General features: G+C 53.9%; 9 protein-coding genes across 9 annotated transcripts; 6 read left to right on the top strand and 3 right to left on the bottom strand.

The window, feature by feature from the left end:
* Positions 1-1,702: 1,702 nt before the first annotated feature.
* On the top strand, positions 1,703-3,298 carry HD553DRAFT_275729 (uncharacterized protein; the record flags this gene model as incomplete). The annotated part of the gene is made up of 6 exons (XM_046177919.1): positions 1,703-1,759; positions 1,840-2,203; positions 2,487-2,509; positions 3,000-3,030; positions 3,098-3,140; positions 3,199-3,298. The coding sequence occupies 6 exons, from the start codon at positions 1,703-1,705 to the stop codon at positions 3,296-3,298; spliced, it is 618 nt and encodes a 205-aa protein (XP_046034359.1).
* Positions 3,246-4,133, top strand: HD553DRAFT_108922 (uncharacterized protein). The gene has a single exon (XM_046176416.1). It carries the CDS (start codon positions 3,347-3,349, stop codon positions 3,980-3,982), a length of 636 nt encoding a protein of 211 aa, XP_046034358.1. The 5' UTR covers positions 3,246-3,346; the 3' UTR covers positions 3,983-4,133.
* HD553DRAFT_316640 (uncharacterized protein) lies at positions 3,819-5,095 on the top strand. Its single transcript, XM_046180647.1, has one exon. It carries the CDS (start codon positions 4,124-4,126, stop codon positions 4,727-4,729), a length of 606 nt encoding a protein of 201 aa, XP_046034357.1. The 5' UTR covers positions 3,819-4,123; the 3' UTR covers positions 4,730-5,095.
* A 2,427-nt stretch (positions 5,096-7,522) lies between these two features.
* Positions 7,523-8,988, top strand: HD553DRAFT_275685 (uncharacterized protein; the record flags this gene model as incomplete). Its single annotated transcript, XM_046177917.1, has 4 exons — positions 7,523-8,023; positions 8,083-8,612; positions 8,679-8,746; positions 8,813-8,988. Coding segments are annotated over 4 exons (1,275 nt in total), but the record flags the coding sequence as incomplete, so codon positions are not given.
* Positions 8,989-9,895: 907 nt separating this feature from the next.
* HD553DRAFT_108661 (uncharacterized protein) lies at positions 9,896-11,337 on the top strand. Its single transcript, XM_046176415.1, has 2 exons — positions 9,896-10,993; positions 11,059-11,337. The coding sequence occupies exons 1-2, from the start codon at positions 10,133-10,135 to the stop codon at positions 11,266-11,268; spliced, it is 1,071 nt and encodes a 356-aa protein (XP_046034355.1). The 5' UTR covers positions 9,896-10,132; the 3' UTR covers positions 11,269-11,337.
* A 53-nt stretch (positions 11,338-11,390) lies between these two features.
* HD553DRAFT_316630 (uncharacterized protein) lies at positions 11,391-13,039 on the bottom strand. The gene is made up of 2 exons (XM_046180646.1): positions 12,649-13,039; positions 11,391-12,580 (listed from the first exon to the last, which is right to left on the bottom strand). The coding sequence occupies exons 1-2, from the start codon at positions 12,746-12,748 to the stop codon at positions 11,406-11,408; spliced, it is 1,275 nt and encodes a 424-aa protein (XP_046034354.1). The 5' UTR covers positions 12,749-13,039; the 3' UTR covers positions 11,391-11,405.
* On the bottom strand, positions 13,040-14,712 carry HD553DRAFT_316628 (uroporphyrinogen decarboxylase). Its single transcript, XM_046180645.1, has 5 exons — positions 14,678-14,712; positions 14,514-14,604; positions 14,378-14,437; positions 13,809-14,311; positions 13,040-13,736 (listed from the first exon to the last, which is right to left on the bottom strand). Exons 2-5 carry the CDS (start codon positions 14,584-14,586, stop codon positions 13,233-13,235), a joined length of 1,140 nt encoding a protein of 379 aa, XP_046034353.1. The 5' UTR covers positions 14,587-14,604; positions 14,678-14,712; the 3' UTR covers positions 13,040-13,232.
* Positions 14,713-15,719, top strand: HD553DRAFT_316626 (Tim10/DDP family zinc finger-domain-containing protein). Its single transcript, XM_046180644.1, has 4 exons — positions 14,713-15,095; positions 15,175-15,189; positions 15,269-15,322; positions 15,410-15,719. Exons 1-4 carry the CDS (start codon positions 14,973-14,975, stop codon positions 15,542-15,544), a joined length of 327 nt encoding a protein of 108 aa, XP_046034352.1. The 5' UTR covers positions 14,713-14,972; the 3' UTR covers positions 15,545-15,719.
* On the bottom strand, positions 15,720-16,809 carry HD553DRAFT_316621 (DNA-directed RNA polymerase). The gene is made up of 3 exons (XM_046180643.1): positions 16,544-16,809; positions 16,383-16,475; positions 15,720-16,230 (listed from the first exon to the last, which is right to left on the bottom strand). Exons 1-3 carry the CDS (start codon positions 16,603-16,605, stop codon positions 15,846-15,848), a joined length of 540 nt encoding a protein of 179 aa, XP_046034351.1. The 5' UTR covers positions 16,606-16,809; the 3' UTR covers positions 15,720-15,845.
* Between the last annotated feature and the right edge of the window lie 913 nt (positions 16,810-17,722).

Here is a 17,722-nt window from a genome sequence, read left to right as displayed (position 1 = left end):
ACGGGGAAAAAAAGGATAGACGGACGTGTCCTCCTCGACGAAAGGACGATCGTATAGACGACATGCAGATGGCCAACTCGTGAACATTCCACTAGATGCAACGTAGAGGTGAAAACAGCAGACGACATATACGACACGGTGTGCGGGACATGAGACAAAGTAGGAAATCACGGACGAGTAGTGTGAAACCAAAAAAGCGTACGAAACCTGTATGCGTATCATCGGAACCGGCGGCGAATACCAAAAAGAGGGGGGGGAGTGAACCTATTTCGGGCGTTCTGCGAGACGTCTGGATCGGAATTGGTCATCCCTCTCGATGTTGTTGTACACTCGATAGAATAGTAATATAGTAACCTTTCTTGCAAACCATCATATCAAGTCTCGATTGATCTTGACACTGTCGTGATCCCGTTGGTCATCCGAGGTTTGAATGCTTTCGGGGCCGACGGCGGGGTGAACGGAAGCAATTGTTTACGTAATCTCACAAAAAGCCCCCGTTGAACGCAGGGGGTTCGTGCCGCCGGACGGACTAGCGTCTTTGGCTTTTGGTTTGACAGGGATGACGACGACGTGCGACGTGCGATGGTTGGGACGGGGGACATCACAGCAAAACCATATAGCATATACAAGTTCCAGGTGTATCATTCGGCATAGTTTGTCTCAAGAGGCTCGGTCACGCCTACTGGAAAGCCACAGACTCCGGCACCCGATGTCGCGCACAGTGCACAGCAATTGAGTCTAGCCCTTTTCGAACGGGTCGTCGTCATGCTCGTAAGTCGCTCGCCCGTATAGCTTGGTCCGTATGATGCGACTCATCGGTACATACCCTGACATGGTCTTCATTTCTACCAGGACCCTCTTTCCAGACGGGGCGTAGCCGAGACGGGGGAAGGGACGGACGATCTGACGACGTTACCCAGCTCGCTTTCAGAACGGAGGATATCGTCATCACTCGATCACCGGGTCGACCGTCGACCATCGACCATGATCGAACTACCTCCTCCCGCTGGTCGACCTTCCATCTCACTCCATCTTGACCATACCGATTCTACCGGGAGCAACAATAATAGTAACGATAAAAACAACCGCAACGACGAGACGGGGACGACCGACGTGGATTCTCCGACCTCCCCCTTGTCACCAACGACCATGCAGTATCCTCATCCGCCGAGCAATGAGGCCATCGAACAGATTATCGCCAATGCCATGGCGCTCGCCGGATCAGGACCTTCTTCCAATTCGGGTTCTTCCTCCACGCCAGCGCTTCCAGGTCAACATGCGCACCCACATCCTCAGCCGCATCAGCTCATACAACACCACGTCACTCAAGCGGGTGCTGCTGGCGGACCTCCAGCTTTTCCTAGGTCGGACGGGAGTTTCGGATCCAACAATGGCGCTCCAGGTCGACCGGAAGGACACGGCTTGTCGGACCTGGGGTCTCGGCCGGGAACCGGTCTGAGGACGGGCTCGGATGGGTATGTCGGTGGAACAGGGACAGGGTATAGCGGGCAGCTTCCTCCGCTTGGAGGTACCGGTGCGAGTGTGGGCGGTGGGACTGGTATGGGCGGCAGGTTAGGAGGTACCATAGGAACGTTTCGTAAGTTGATCTGGGCCGCGAATTCGAAATCGTATGCGCGATACGGTTGGCTGACAAGTGGGAGATCGTGTTATTCTACCAGAGGGAAGGTCGCATACGCCCATCATGTTTCATCCGGCTGCTGTTGGAGTGGACGGTCGGGTCAACTTGTTTGTCGGCAATGTGAGTTATCTCTTTCGCTGACTGAACAGTTCTGCTTTTTCGATGTTTAGACTTTTGCATCTTTTCCATTCTCTTCCCAGCTGCCCTACCGCGTCCGCTGGCAAGACGTCAAAGACCTCTTTCGTCGAGCAGGAACCGTTCTCCGGGCGGACGTCGCTCTAGATCCTCAGTCCAACCGATCCCGCGGTCACGGATCCGTCCTCATGGGTAGCCAAGAAGACGGGATCAAGGCGATCGAGATGTTCAACGGGTATGCTTGGCAGACGAGGGTCTTGGAGGTCCGACCGGATAGGTTGCCACCAGAGTATGAACCTCATCCTTATATTCCGCCGAGCAGCTATGGAAATGCCATGCCAGGGAGAGGAGGTGCGGGAGGTGTGCCGCTGAATATGAGTGGGATGGCAATGGGGATGGGCGGGATGAACGCGGGTCTCGGAGGCGCCGGTATCGGTCAGGGGATGGGGAACAACATGAACATGGGCATGGGTGGTCCTTACTCGCAAGGCATAGTCAACTGGAACAATGCCCAGATGAATTCGCCTATCCGGTCAGCCGCCCAACCTCGAACGGCGGGATCGCAGCTTCGGCACAATGGAATCGTCGACCAACAAGTCGGAGGCTATATGAGCGAGTCTCGTCTACCCATCTCGCCACCGCTTGCTGATCGACGCACTCCGAACCCGAACCAGGGAGGTCAGATCTCTCCCTTCGGCGGCGAGAGAGAAAGGAGGACGTCTTTCTTCAACTCTGGTGACGATGCGCTCAAAAGAACCGACTCGAGGGCGACGATCGGGCCTTCGGGTCTCAGTCCAAACGTTGCGCAGAGGATGCCTGTCGGTGCGCAGACAGCTCATCAAGGGTTCCAGGAAACAAGAGGGATCGGACCTCACGGGCATCTTCAACAACACGAGGATGACGAACAGCCCTCTAAAGGCGACTTTTACGAACATCGAAAGAGTTCGACTCAGGCGTCGACCATTGGAGAGTCGCAGTACGTGTTTGACAGCCGGCGGGGATCTCTAGTCGGAATCGGTCATGGATTGGCTACGAGGGAGAGGGGAAGTGAGGGTTCTTTGTTCGGCAATGGCTCGGGAAGCGATCCTGCTCAGAGGCCGACGTATAGTCGTCAGGATACCGTAGGAGGCAGGTTACTCTATGTCGCCAATGTGAGTGACAAGTGCAGAAAGGATAGACTAATGCAATATGGCAGCTGACATGGGCTGGTCCTGGGTGAATTTAGTTGCCTTTCAACGCGTCATGGCAGGAACTCAGTAGGTCCCGGGTTAGGCGTTCTCGAGTCGCAGGAACGATCGACTGACAGTCTGATGTGGCGCACAGAGGACCTCTTCCGTACTGCTGGAGGCAATGTCGTCAGGGCAGAGTAAGTTCCTGATACATCAAGTAGATCATAGTCTTTCGCTCAAATCGTGTCACTCTAGCATCGCGCTTGGGCCAGACGGCCGGTCAAAGGGCTTTGGCAACGTGCTCTTCCAGAATGAAGAAGACGCTGCCGTAGCCGTTCAAGCGTTCGACGGGTAGGTGACCGTTCTCATTGTGGTATCTACTTGACGTCCGGTCCGGCTCATTATGGTTATCCATACTGGCAGTTTCGAATTCAACGGTCGAGCCATCAAAGTACGACAAGATCGCAACAGTACTGGCCCGGGCATCTCAGCTCAGAGCGTCTCCAGTGGCGTTCAGTTGGCATACGGATCAGCTGGACCGGGCATCGATGGCCTTCCAGGCCACGCCGATCGACAACCCGCCCAGACCCTGAGGCAGGCCATCCATCTGAGGCAGGACCGTATGCTCGACAATCAGCTTGATCCGCTCTCTGCCTCGAGCAACGGATTAGGATCGTCTCCGAAGCCCGTCTCGCAAGAGGATCCGAAGAACCAGGTGACCGCTTCGATTCGCCGGGGACAGATCGGCACGAACGTCAACGCCAACAATGGATCGTCCAGTGGCAGGTTCCGGAATGGATCTCACCCCGGGCGGATCATCATGCCCAGCTTCAACGGGTTTGGTCAGCCTAATCCGATGTCGCCCGTTCAGCAGCGTGGCATCCCGATGACTCCCTCTGTGAGTCGCTCGATACAGATGCGAATTCGAGCGATTCTCGAATCTGACCTCGTTCACCTGTTTGCAGATGCCCGGCTACAACTTTCACGCGTATCCTGTAAGCCCTCTGTATCGAGGCCCGTGCGAGTCCCGCCCGACTAATCCATCTCCTTATTCTAGTCCACGCCTCCACTCCATCCCATATCGTTCCTGTCGCCAGGTCTTGGCCCGTTCTCGCCCACATTGAACAGTCCTACGACGTTTGGTTTCAACCCGTTCCATGCTGCGCCGGGTGCTCCGCTCATGACCCCAGGGGTTCCTCATCCGATGAACAATATGGGCAACGGTTACGGCCCTCCAGGAGCTCATAATATCGCCCATACGCCTGGTCACGGTCACTTTGGCCAGCAGACTTTCCCTTCGACTCCTGGCGCGCCTATTGGTGGACGAGGCCAGGAACCAGATTACTTTCCCTCCGTGCCTTCTCGAACCGAGAGGAGGGGCTCCGACCAAGGGTTTCCTCTGCGAACCTCGTTCGGCGCGCTAAGTATGGAAGACGATCCAGCTGGACTCGGTCTGGCTCCGATTTCCGCTTCAGACATGCAGCGTCTGCAGAATGTCACCGGATCATCGCCCTCGGGCCCTTCAACCGGAGCAATTCGGGAACAGATCGAGTCGCTCGTCCTCTCAACCGACCCGGTCCCGCCCTCAAACTCCGGCAAGCTAGACACTGCTATTGTTGACGGACCAGCGGGTATGATCGGAGCGACCTCTCGCGCGAGCTTCGACTTTGGGCTGGCGAGCCGACAAGCATTGAACGCGATGCTCGATAGGAAGGGGTTGGGCATCGAGCAGAACGACCGGGAAAAGGAACGTCGGGCAAGTATGGACGACGGCAAGAGGCCATAGACGTATAAAATCCGGGGTTCCGAACGACAACAGATTTCTGCTTGCCACTTTTTCCTTCTCTAATGGTATCAAAGATAGAAGACTTTGTTGGAAGACTTTGTTAGGTGGAATGTAGCGGGGTAGTATCAGCATGGATTTGGGTCTTCAGGGTAGCAAGCGGTCTTGTAGCATTTTCAGGACATCTGGGATTGGGAATAGATTTACATATGACAATCGGAGAATATCGAACGTATAGACTTACGATCGCTCAGATGTGATCAAAAGATCCTTCTTGGACTCCTATGTCAAGAACCGTCCGTTCAAGAAAATGTCGGCGTCTACTGCACAAATCCTCAGTTGCGTCCGCCTTCGACGCACAGATGCGATCTGAAAGACCCCTTGTCTGTTGAACAATAAGATAGGCACAGCCATACCCCTCTTCAGTATCTTTGAATCAGGAGAACGAACCACATGTTCCCTATGCTGGGAATCAGTATCTATTTTGGCAATGGTTGGAGCGATAGGTTTGACATAGGTATCCTTTTTGCTTCAGAAGTTTCAAGTAGCAGTGGGCATCACTTGCTTCAGCCTACCTGTCTTGCGATTGGCTTTTGTAAGCGCGGTATCGTCAAGGTCGTCCTTCAGGAATATGGCGAAAGGAATAGAGGCTTGTTGGTATTGGAAGAGACAAAGGTGGTGTTCTCGCTGATGAGCTGCCAGCTCTTCTCTTGACTTTGGTATGATCCTGTAATGGGCAACCCCCCATCATGTCGGCCCAGTTAAGATCGACTTGGCGAGTGTTGACGGCAGCCTGCCGCAACCGCTTTCGTCCGATTGCTAAACCTTCGCACAAGGTAAGCTCGATGATGCTCGTTCGAGCAACTCGCTATGTACTTGCAGGCAGTCCGCCTTGCACAAGCCTTTACGACATACGATTCCGCGGAGACGCAGAGTTTCGCACTGGTCCTGACAACCGACTAGCTGATATCCTGCCTTCGACCAGTATGAAACTTTTGCAATCGCACGAAAATAAAGAGCGTTGGGCATAGTTAGTACGATTCGTTTGAGAACAAAATGACACATAATGGGTTTCTCTCCATCGTATTTCAGTATGAGGGGCACCGTAAGATGGTATAAGCGAGCTACATTCCGGTTGCAATTACGACGTGCGATCACTCGCCCTTGTCGAAAGCAGCGTCGTACTTTCCAGGCAGAATCTGGGTGATCTGCAGGGAAGCGCGATCATATGCAGGACCTTAGCGAGAAGCATGAACAGGTGTGTATTCATTCACGTAGAAGGAAGTATCGAGTGTCAAGTTCGTTGGCCTCAAGAGGTGCAAATTGATCGCTCATTGAGCAGCAGAACTCGCCGCAATACAATCCCGGCAGTTCTCCTCCTTCGCCATGTATTTCAGCTCGGGAGGCTGTGCAGACAGCGCTTACATCATAGGCTTCCGTACTCTCTCCCCTTCAGGAGCTTTGACGTGATCCACGCTGTTCCGAGGGTCACCAAAAGCTCTTGCACTCGTCATACCTGAAAGCCGTTGATCATACTGAAATATGTACGCAAAATGCCAAGGACCCCAGCCACTCACCAATGCCCTCTGAGAATCACCGGCGCCAATATCCCAGCCATTCGCAAGCACGCAGATATTGACTGTGGACTCTGGCCGAAAGGTGTAAGACAACATCTATTCACGCAAAGCAACATTGCGCTTTGTAATCAGGCTCACCTTTATTCAATCTCAAAACCTTGATCGCACGGACGCCGCAATCCACCGATCGGACTTCTGCTGACATTCTGATGTCTTATGTCTCGATACGTTGACGAATGTTATAGAAGGAAGAGAGAACGTTCATATCGACATGGCTTCGAGCGCCAATACTCGGTGTGACCAACGATGACGGAGGATCGAGCGAGATCTTTTGTGGTTGAGCTTCAACATGAAACGGACTCGAGAATACCTCCGAGATTTGTTTGACGCGCCCTCCTCGACGCGAAATCCGTCTTTCCGCGAATTTCCCGATGTCTCTAGCGATTCTGAGGAGGACGTTCAGTAGGTTGCATTGTTGGCTAACGACCATACATCAGCGACAGATCAACGAATTGCCGCTCAAGAGACACAGCATGAGGTATCGGAGACCATAGCATATCCCATGACTTGGGAAGAGGTCGTACTCAGCGCTGAAATAGCGGTGCTGCATAGCCTCGAACGATCGACCGGAACCAAATTGATAATCTGCTTCCGAAAAGGCTGGAACGTCATGGCCGAGGGGAACAATAAAGTCGAGGTCTGATGGAATGCAATGACGAGCACATGACAAGATTTCAGCGACAAATGTCAGCGTCTTGTACCAAACTCGAGATATGCAGACCTAAAGCGGCTCATCTAGAGGTCTGGAGGGAAATTCGTCTCGTCACGGCGAAATCCATCGCTTGTGGTTGCCATTCGATCAACCAACTCCCATCAAAGGAAGGCCGCCAAGATGAATCCCCACGGCCCTCAGCAACGTTTCTCGATCCAGCCGCCCTACCCGGAGCCTCTACCTCAACCGCAAGCGGGACCATACCCTCCTTTTCCACCCATACAACATTCGCAATCGATCGCACCTTATGCTTCCACCTCGGCGGACCAGGTCTACTCGCTAGCACAGGGAGTCGGGACGATCAGCATGGACGGGCCAGACATGGGCTACGTCATGGTCGACGAGAAACGCTCTTCGGGATACGACCATATCAAACCTCGTTCCCCTCCTACCGCAGAAACGATGTTCGTACCAGCAGCTGATCCGGAGCTGAACCCGGGGATCGCCATGACCTTGCCGACTGCGGCGTCGTTGACGGCTGCCATGAGTCAGATCGATTACTTCACGGATGGAGACAAGTTACACTGGGCTCAGGATGTTGTCAGGCTGCTAGACAAGCTCTGGAGGCTGGCGAGGTCCAATAAAGCAGTTTCTGTCGGTCAGCCCACCCCGCCTCAGATCGTAGCGATCTACCCTCTCGTCTCCTCTGCCGTCGCCATCATCATCAGCATGTTGGACTGCCCCATTCCGAGCCTAGCCGCTGCGGCGTATTACATACGGGGACACCTGCTCAGCACGGGAAACGTTCCTGACGAACTCGAACTCGGCATGAGCAAAGACGCTAGGCAGGCCTTCAAGGATTTCGAGCGGGCTGCGAGAGGGGGAGAGGTCAGGGGTTGGTTCAGGTTGGGAAGGGATTACGAGGTGTGTGGAGAGATGGAAAGGGCGAAGACTTGTTACGAGAAGGGAGTGGCCAAGGGGGATGGCGAGTGTCTCTACGTGAGTGTCGTGACAGGTACTATTGCGTACTTTCGACTGACACGACATCTGATTGTTGCCGTTTGCAGCGTCTAGGTCTGGCTTATCTCGGTGGTCAGCTCAACATGGCATTACAGCCATCGGTCGGATTAGACTACCTCCGTCGGTCAGCAGATTTAGCTACCGTCGACTGCCCGCAAGCACCTTTCTTCCTTGGTATGCTCCTCGCTGGAGAGAATCACGACGTCCCATTCCCTACCGGTTTCCTACTCCCAGCCTCGTCACCTGCCTCCCCTCAACTCGAAGCCCAGCACCGGGAAGCCAAGTCGTATATCCTCAAATCCGCTTACCTATGCTTTGGCCCCGCCCTCCATAAAGCCGGCTACATGCACGAACATGCACAGCTCACTTGCTCATATGACCCCTTGTTGAGCGTACAGTATTGTGCGCTGGCGAGCCAAGAAGGAGAGATCGAGGCAGACATGGCCCTGAGCAAGTGGTTCTTGGTCGGCGCGGAGGGATGTTTCGAAAAGGAGGAAAAGTTGTCGAGGACGTTTGCGGACAAGGCGGCTCAGGCGAGGTTGCCTACGGGATTGTTTGCTTTGGGGTACTACAACGAGTATGTGCGCGAGGCGCTTCTTTAAAACTCTTGAATGGTCGACTGATCGGGTAACGCGTCATACAGAGTCGGAATCGGTGGCCCTGTTGATATCGAACAAGCGAAGAAGTGGTATCACAAGGCGAGTCTTGCTTGTAACGGGATTCGCAATAACGTCTTGATTGATCAAATCCGATATGCTATACAGGCTGCCAAAAGAGGCAATCAGGAAGCCTCCGAACGGCTCCGCGCCCTCGAGAAGCCTATCCCGACTGCCCTATCCGGTGACGATCACATGTTCGCTCTGAACAGGACTCTTGTCCGTAAACACACTACGGCGAAAGAACGATCGGATCGGTCCAGACTGGCGGCGGGAACGCGACAAGAATCGGAGCAGGAAGCTCTAAAGCGCCGAATGCAGGACGAAGCGAGTAGGGCGTCGGGTATACAGCCACTTGGAACCGGTCGAACGGACGGCATGTCTACGGCAGCGCGAACCGGTTACACGCCCGCTCTGCCTCAACAGGGACCTTCGCGTCTGCCTATGCCGGTCCCCCAAAGCAACGGAGACTGGAGAGCAGGCAGCCCGGCTCGACAAGGAGTCTATCCTGCTCACTCTCAGACTGCTCTTGGTCCATCGGCTTCTGCTTGGGTACCCTTCGAAGCTCCGCAGCAAGGTGGGAATCATGGTCGGACCGTTTCGAGCTCTTCGATGCCCGCTTTTCAGGCTCAACAACCGCCTGCACACCATTCTCATTCTCAACCACCTCATCCTCGAGCTCCGTCTACGCATGCGAGCTCAGCAAGCGGTCAAGATCTTGCGGGAGGCTTGAACAGCTCAGACAGCTGGGAGTTGTTGTCTCCTCAACCTGGTCGTAAGCCATCCGGGACCTTTGAGAGCATGCCGCAACCGCCACGATCTTCCAGCCAGAGCACAAGCATGACGGACGATTCTCGAGTACAACATCGACAGTCTTATGCATTACACGATCCTGGTGCGGCTCCAGTCCCGGAACGCAGTGCTACGCTGCAGTCAGGCAATCCTACCGATCAAACAACCAAGGCGAAGCGGGACAACGAGCTGAGGCCGCCAGGTCGGGTCCAGGGCGGAGCATACAAGGGCGCGGATACGTTTGAACAGATGGGATTCGTCTCTAAACCCGTCTCCAGCGACAATGATTGTCGGATCATGTGATGGGCTCGTTGAAATTGGTGGTCGTGGCATGGTCATCTAGCTGTATCCGAACCTGGGCAAGCACTTTGTAGCTCTTATCAAATACGTATACCCGAGACTGATTTTCACGTGATCGGGTTGTTTACTTTGTGAGCAAACTCCGTTCAGATCGGGAATCAGGGAGATTCTGACATCGATCGCTATCTTCGTCCGTTCAATGGGGCTCAGGTGGCATCAAGATCTACTTCAGTCCTCAAGACCTGTCATAAGCCAGCGTACTTTCGGCTTCTCACAGCGCGATTCCTCAGCCTCTTGATCTTCCATCAACATTCGGTTCTTACCATTCGCGGATCCGACTTGCTCAAACATGACCGACGCCGGACCTGACTATCGCCCGTTCCTCGCGGCTCTGCCGAAATGCGAGCACCATCTCCATATCGAAGGATCTCTATCCCCTAGCCTCTTGTTCTCGCTGTCAGCACGTAACGCCATCGCTCTACCCTCAGCGATCTCGGATATCGCCTATGCCAATGTTGCTGCTCTCGAAGCTCGTTACAAAGCGTTCACTTCGTTAGACGATTTCCTGGCATATTATGATCGCGCCAGTCGGGTCCTGATCAAGCGAGAGGACTTTGCCGATCTGTCATATGCCTACATGCAAAAGGCCAGCGAGGACGGGATCGCGCATACCGAGATTAGTTTCGATCTACAGACGCATACCCAGCGCGGGATTGCTGTAGAGACGGTCGTCAAGGGCTTAAACGATGGGTTGAAGAAGGGAGAAAAGGAATTTGGAATCACCTTCAGGGTTATCATGTGCATCCTTCGTCACGAGTCGGTGCAGTCATGTGTGGACCACGTCGACCTAGCCCTGCCATACTACCAATCGGGAGTTATACACGGGCTAGGAATGTGCAGCACGGAAAAGGATCAGCATCCCAAAAAGTTTCTCCCAGTCTATCAACGAGCCAAGGAAGTGGGAATCGAGTTCCTCACTGCTCATGCTGGCGAAGAGGGTCCCGCCGAGTACGTGCGGTCCGCTCTTGAGGATTTGGGAGTTACCAGGATCGATCATGGAGTGCGGAGCGTAGAGGACGAGCACGTCTTGGCGATGCTCAGGGAGCGGAAGACGATGCTCACAGTCTGTCCTCTGAGCAATGTCGCCCTCCGAGTGGTCAAGCACCTAAGCGAAGTTCCCTTGCGAAAGCTACTTGACGCTGGAATCAGGGCAAGTCGTCGAGGGTCACGGAATGACAAACAACTCGTCTAACGTCATCTGACCCCCATACACAGTTCTCCTTAAATTCGGACGACCCGGCGTATTTCGGAGGTTATCTGCTGGAGAATTACTACCAAGTACACGACAACTTCAACTTCAACCGGACCACCTGGGCTCTGATCTGCCGGAACGGTATCGAGGGAAGCTGGATCTCAGAGGCTAGGAAGCAGGAACTGATATCGCAATTGGGTCGGGTGACGGAGGAGTTTGCCACTTTGCCTTGATGGGTTATGCTTTTGCAAAACGCGAAGCTTTGGGGATTTTGAATTATTGTTACAACATGAAATCTAGTACAGGCCTGAATGGGATCCGACACGCGTATATAATACAATGGCTTCTATCTAACCTTGAAGCACCGCATCTACTTGTATCCCGCGCCTTGCATGGGGACCGCGCCGAGGAGACCGGTGGGTGTCACTAGCTTGGGAACGCGAGCTGGACTAGCCATAGATCCTCCTGGAATACCCCAACTTCGCGATGAGTTGGGGTGCGGCAAGGCGCTACCGACTCGAACCGCCGATGACGGATGAGACCTGGCTTCAGGACTGAGATTCTCAGTTTGGATGGGTCGAGGTTGAGATGCAGCGGGAACGGCGACAGTGCTTTCGTGCTTGTCCATGAAGACAGGCATCGCTGACTGCCGTCTCCAGGGCGAAGCCATGCTTCGGCCGGTCGTGTTGCCGTTGCTTTCCGCGATGGAGGTCATCGTGACAGACGTCATCAGCGAGGAACTGCTAGGGTTCCTATTCATCTGAGGTCTTTTCGCCATCGGTACATCGCTCTTGTGAGCCCATCTAGGCAGGTTGGGGGGTAAGGCGCACAATGTCGGTCTGGAAGGGATGTTGTGGCCGTTCTTGGCCGCGACAGATTCGACTGACGACAGGGGCATGTTGTCGTGTTCGTCCGTGTCGGAGCCCTCGGCATCGATCTTGACACTGATCGACGTTGCAACCGCCTGTGTAGGCTTCATGGTTTCCATCCGATCGATCGTCGGCCTTTCAGTCGTCGGCTCTTTGACTATAGGCGTCGTGGACATGACCGGCCGCCCAACAATCGCCTCGGTAGCCATGTTCGACAGACTCGCAGGGGTGTTGGTCGGCACAAACTCTTTGGCTTCAGGGCTCAAAGCGTCCTTCATACCGATCGGTTCCTTCTTCGCACCCGGACCCATTCCGTAGAGGTTGAGCGAGGCGAACGTGATGTTGATGGGTGGCTCATCATCCTCTTCAGGTGTCATAACCTGCATCTCTGAAGCAGGCCTGATCAAGGACTCCAAGCTCCCAAACGTTCCCGTCGGGGTGACTGCCGACATCCCTCCCATGTGACGGGAACCCCAGCCTCTGCGCATGGTACTCTGTCGCCCGGTCGAGTCGCCTTTGATCGATTGACCCATGGACGCGGGGGAAGGGGAAGGTCCGGCGGTGAGAATGTCGTGATACTTGCGCAAGCGTTCGGGATCGGGAACGGAAGAGACCGCTAGAGGAGAGCCGGCCAGACCCAGTAGCTTGTCTCGAGGGTAAGCCGAAGGAGCCGCGGCTGAGAGCCAATCTCACATCAGTATCGCCACCAAGCAGACGTGAAACGCGCGTGGTGGCTCAGCTCACTTTTTGTGCCACGCGCCAATTTGACGTTGGTGTTGATGCTGGGGACCGCAGCTCGGACCCCCATTCCCTTGGTGTCGAAGGTGGAGATGTTGGGAGACATTCTTGGTGATGAGCGGAAGTGCGGAAGGAGCGATGTGAGAACAGGTATGAGCGGATGTTAGGAATCGAAGACTAGGCCCAGCTAGGTCAAGAGGAACGTGGTTGTGGCTGCGAAGGCTTGCTGAAGTCAAGTTTGATCACCTTCATGTCGTCGATCATATTTCGAACTTGCTCTCTTATACCACCAAACCTGACCGAAACCTGATCAACACGTCCGAAAGAAGCAAGAAAGGGATCTTGCGACCCTTGAGGAGATCAAAGGAGGCACGGTTGAATACCCCTGACTGTCAGGGGCGAGCTGACCGACCCACTTCAGGGACCTCAGGGGTAGCGTGTCAGATTCTAGGAGACGCCCCGAATCCGTATCCGTAGCGGTGCTGCAGAGTCTGAATGTAAAATGTTGGCATGTATACCAGAGTTCGCTATCCCCTTACGTTTGGCGTCGCAGGTTTCCCTTTGAGCTGACGGACGTCGGGTAGATTTCTCTACAACTTTTCGCTCAGGCCGGCAGCGGACGATCCTGCGTCCCTCCTGCTGTACTTGTGTACGCTCTCCAAGAAACACCTGAAATCGTCTACCTGGACCTGAGGAGTGACTCCGTGCCCCAAGTTGGCGATCCATCCGCCACCTCCGGCCAAGAACCTCTCGCTCATCTTCTTAACCTCTTGCTGGATGGCCTCTTGTCCTCCGTAGAGCAACATCGGGTCGGCGTTTCCTTGAAGAGCGACCTTGCTCCCGACGAGCTTCCTAGCCTCAAGAGGGTCGATACACCAGTCCAACCCGAGGGTATCGTATCCGCTCTCCTCGGCCAATACAGTGAGCGAGGTGTTGGCTCCCTTGGCAAAGAGAGTCATGGGGACGGGATCATGCCCGAGCTCTTTGAGTTTCGAGCGGACTTCCCTGGCGATGTATTGACAAGGAGGGAGGGCGAACTTTTGGTAGACCGAGGGAGGGAGTTCGTTGGCCCAAGAGTCGAACACTTGTAGCATCTATCGAGGTGATTGGATTTTCGGTCGTCTTGAACAACAAGTATATTATCGTTGTGAGATTGGTTGACTCACCTGAGCTCCGGCCAGGACTTGTCCGACCAAGAGGTCGACGCAGACTGCTGCTATCCGAGACAGAAGCTCCTCGCTCGCCTCGGGCCACCTGTAGAGCCACTCCTTGGCCTTTTGATAAGTCTTGCTTCCACCTCCCTCCACCATGTACGCCATCAAAGTCCAAGGCGCTCCACAGAACCCGATCAATGGGACCTCTCCTTGCAACGTCCTCCTGGTCAGGTTGACTGCCTCGAAGACGTATCCGAGCTCCTTGTTGACATCGACGTGCTTGGGGAGCCGGGCGAGGTCTTCGGGTGTCCTGATCGGGTTGGGAAGCGAAGGAGCGGGATTCATCTCGACGGTCAGACCCATGGCTTCGGGAACGACGAGGATGTCGCAGAAGATGATGGCAGCGTCGAGGAGGCCCTTGAACCGACGGATGGGTTGCATCGTCAACTCGCAGGCGATCTCCGGGGTCTTGCAGCATTCGAAAAAGGTGTGGTCTTTCCTTACGGCCAAGAATTCTGAAAATGTTACGAGTTGTTCAGCTTGCGATTGGGCGGCGACTTTTATCTGCAAGACCGCCTTACCAGGAAGGTAACGACCAGCTTGCCTCATGACCCAGACAGGAGCCCGCTCGGTTTCCTCACCTGGATGTGACCGTAACGATGAGGAACGAGTTAATGAAACATGGTTTTCAGGAGAACCGGAGTGACCAAGACTGACCTCGAGCGGCTCTCAAGATCAAATCGTTCTTCATCGGGGCGAAATCGGTAGGCAGTTCGATTGTGGAAGACATGGTGACGGTGTAGCGATTCTTTTTGGCGTTGTTCCGGACGATGTGAGCAACGAGGTAGGAAGACGAGGAGAGTAATACCGCTGTGACGAACGAGGCTACAACCAATGGCATGCCCTGTTTGTGAGGAAAGTCGAGAGATATAATGATCATTGCGATTTAGGTCGATCAACGAAGAGACCGGTTTCGTCATTTCTCTCCCTCCCCTAGCCTGCGAGCGTCGATCTGAACTTTCGCGCTTTCAAGATTTCTCAACGTCGACCTCGATCCATATATCATCCTCGACATCTTCTTGGCAACTACCACTTCAACCCACCTGTCTATCTCACAACGTACTCCCTCTAGCATAGCTTTTTAATCGTCTAAGAAGAGCATTCCATACGCCCATCATGTCGTCATTCTTCTCATCCGGAAACGCTCAGACCGCCTCGGACATGCAGACCAAGAAGGAGGAGGTCAAGCAGAGGATCACCCAAGAATTGGCCGTCGCCAACGCTCAGACCTTGATCAACGTGAGGAACGGGCCGTATCTTTTCTTGTCGATGGCAGCGAGCTGAGATGTGGTGGTGTTTTCGCTTGCGGGTCGGACAGAAAATCAATGAGAACGTGAGCCCGCCACAGTCAGGAGGAATCAGCTGCCCTATGGCCCGCTAATCCTAGTCCTGCTTCGTTGATCCTCACAAAGTGCTTTGCTAAGTGCGTGACCAAGCCTTCGACGTCTCTCGGATCTTCGGAAGAGGCAAGTCTTACCCCCGGAATCGCTCGTGAACCCTGGAGTTTGCAAGACCGCAAGGCTGACCTCGAAGTGTCTCTTCGGATGATGTAGACCTGCCTCTCCCGATGTCTCAGCCTGTACATGGCCGCCTTCGACCAAGTCTCTCGATCTTACGTCTCCAGGATCTCTAAAGAGCGAAGCTCGATGACGGTACAACAAGGAGGGCTGGACCCGTTGAACTTGTAGTAACCGTTTAAGGAGGGCAATCGGGACTGTCGACCACATATGCTACACATCACTCTTCGTCCTGAAGGTCGCATCGCGCTCATCGTTACAAAGAGGGCCAGATTGCATGGCGGGAAGTTGGCACAGCGAATATGAACAAGGGTACCAAGGGTGTACAGGCTTTTTATATGACAAGGCCGTGATTTACATCTAGAGTGGGCAACAACATGATACAACGGCATCCAAAGCACCGTTCGAGCTTCTGCATAACAATCGAGCTCGTCTCGTAGCTCGTATGCGTCCCGCATACCTCCCAGTAATCTCAGTACTGGTAAGGGTCTTCCGCCGAAGCACCTTGCGTTGCACCCATCGACATCCCTCCGTACCCAAAGTCCCCGTCCATCCCTCCATACCCGCTCGGCTGACCCATGCTGCCCAGATTCCCTCCCTGGCTCATGTCCATGCCCATGTTCAACCCCACCCCAGCTCCGATCTCTAATGCCTTGCTCTGTTCCTCGAAGTCCTTCTTCAGACGTTGAGTGAGGAGCATCAAGGTGGTACATGCGTTGAGGAGGGCTTTGCGAGGGGAGACGTAGGGTCGGTCTTTGGGATTCGGGTCGGTAGCTATGCGGAGCTCGACCTTGTTATCGAGAGGATGAGGGATTCGGTAACCGGCAAAGGTGACGTTGGGGTCGAGGAGAAGTTGTCTAGATTGTCGGACAGGTGAACAGGAAACGAATGGGAGGTGACCGATAGAGCATGGCAACCCAGGAGAACGTTGTTCGAAAGACATCGTGAGTTGAACCTCGCGGGAATACGATTACAGCTCCTGCCAGCCCGGTCGAAGGGGGACACTCACGATCTAATCAGGTTCCCAATCGTGTGATCCTGAGCGAACAGTATGACCTTGATCGACTTCCCCAATTGATTGTCCACATCCGTAATCTCCATTCTTTATCGGCCCATAAATATACCTTGAGCGACTGAATTCCAGCTCCTTCCAAGGCTTGTGAAACTCACGGCAACTGCCCCGTCTCATCAGGATCCACCAACCATGCTGCTACTCGATCTGGGTGATTCATCTTCCTTCGCTTGGCTTCTTCGAGCTATGTATCAACGGGCCAGAGTAGCTGATCGGCAGGATCCGTTGATGGTTTTCCGTTCGACCGGAAAGAGAGCCACGGTAGCTGCCTCGATCTTTTTTGAGCCGGATTTTAGTTGAGGAAACGAATGTCCTGCTCGCTAGTTTCAAGTAATTGCAGGCTATACATTTAATTCTGTGTTCGTTGGTACTGGATGACCGAGATATAAGTTCCTATAGCAGCTTGACCTGCTGCTCAGGATCAACTCCGGTGCCGGCATCCTTGAAGGCGACGCGCATTTGGCGAAAGGTTCCAGGCGTTTCAGGTCGGGCCGTTGTAGCGCTATGTACGGTCTTGACTTATTTCCCAAAAACGCTGCGCGTTCATATCTGGAAGGGGATCCGGGGGCAGGTATATTTGCATCGCTCATCCATTTCACCTCGTTTTTAGAACTTCCCCGTACACACAATAGCTGCCCGCACTGGAATGACGACTTGCCTAGTATATGGGACCATTCGGTCATCAATGATATGTCGGTATGCGTTTACGAGTCCCCATCTGCGACTGGGAACTGGCGACCTCGAGGCCCATTGGTACCCGACAGGGCCCTATAAATTCCTCATGGACTAGCTTGAATCTATAGAGAATTATCGTCTTCCGCACGGGCAAAGGACCATTCTGAACTCGATCCAACACAATGACATGTTCCGTTGTTATCACATTCACAAGTTTAATGCGAAGTACTTTATGTTCAATCAGACCCCTGTCTATCCATGAAGAGAGGCATCATCTTGTATAGCGGACGTCCGCTTTGTCGACAAAGATAATGCACCAAATAATAGAGGTGAACGTGTCGTTTGCGGTCTGTAGGTGTATTGTATTCAGTCACATACCTCGTGCACATGATTATCTTCATATAACTACTTCCTCGGGCCCTCTTCTTAGCACATCGTCTTGAAACAACCAACGCTCAGGGGTTGTCCTCTGGAACTGCGTTGGACATTGAAGACTATACTAATTCACCTGCAGACGTTATCATCGCCCCAAAAACACAGCCGACCATGATCGCTTACGATATAGTGACAGTGCCAGATGCCCCGATGTCTACGCATGCTAC

Source organism: Filobasidium floriforme, assembly GCF_021052385.1.
Source record: "Filobasidium floriforme strain CBS 6241 chromosome Unknown HD553scaffold_20, whole genome shotgun sequence".
Classification (NCBI taxonomy): Eukaryota; Fungi; Basidiomycota; class Tremellomycetes; order Filobasidiales; family Filobasidiaceae; genus Filobasidium; species Filobasidium floriforme.
This window is presented reverse-complemented; position numbering and strand designations above follow the sequence as displayed.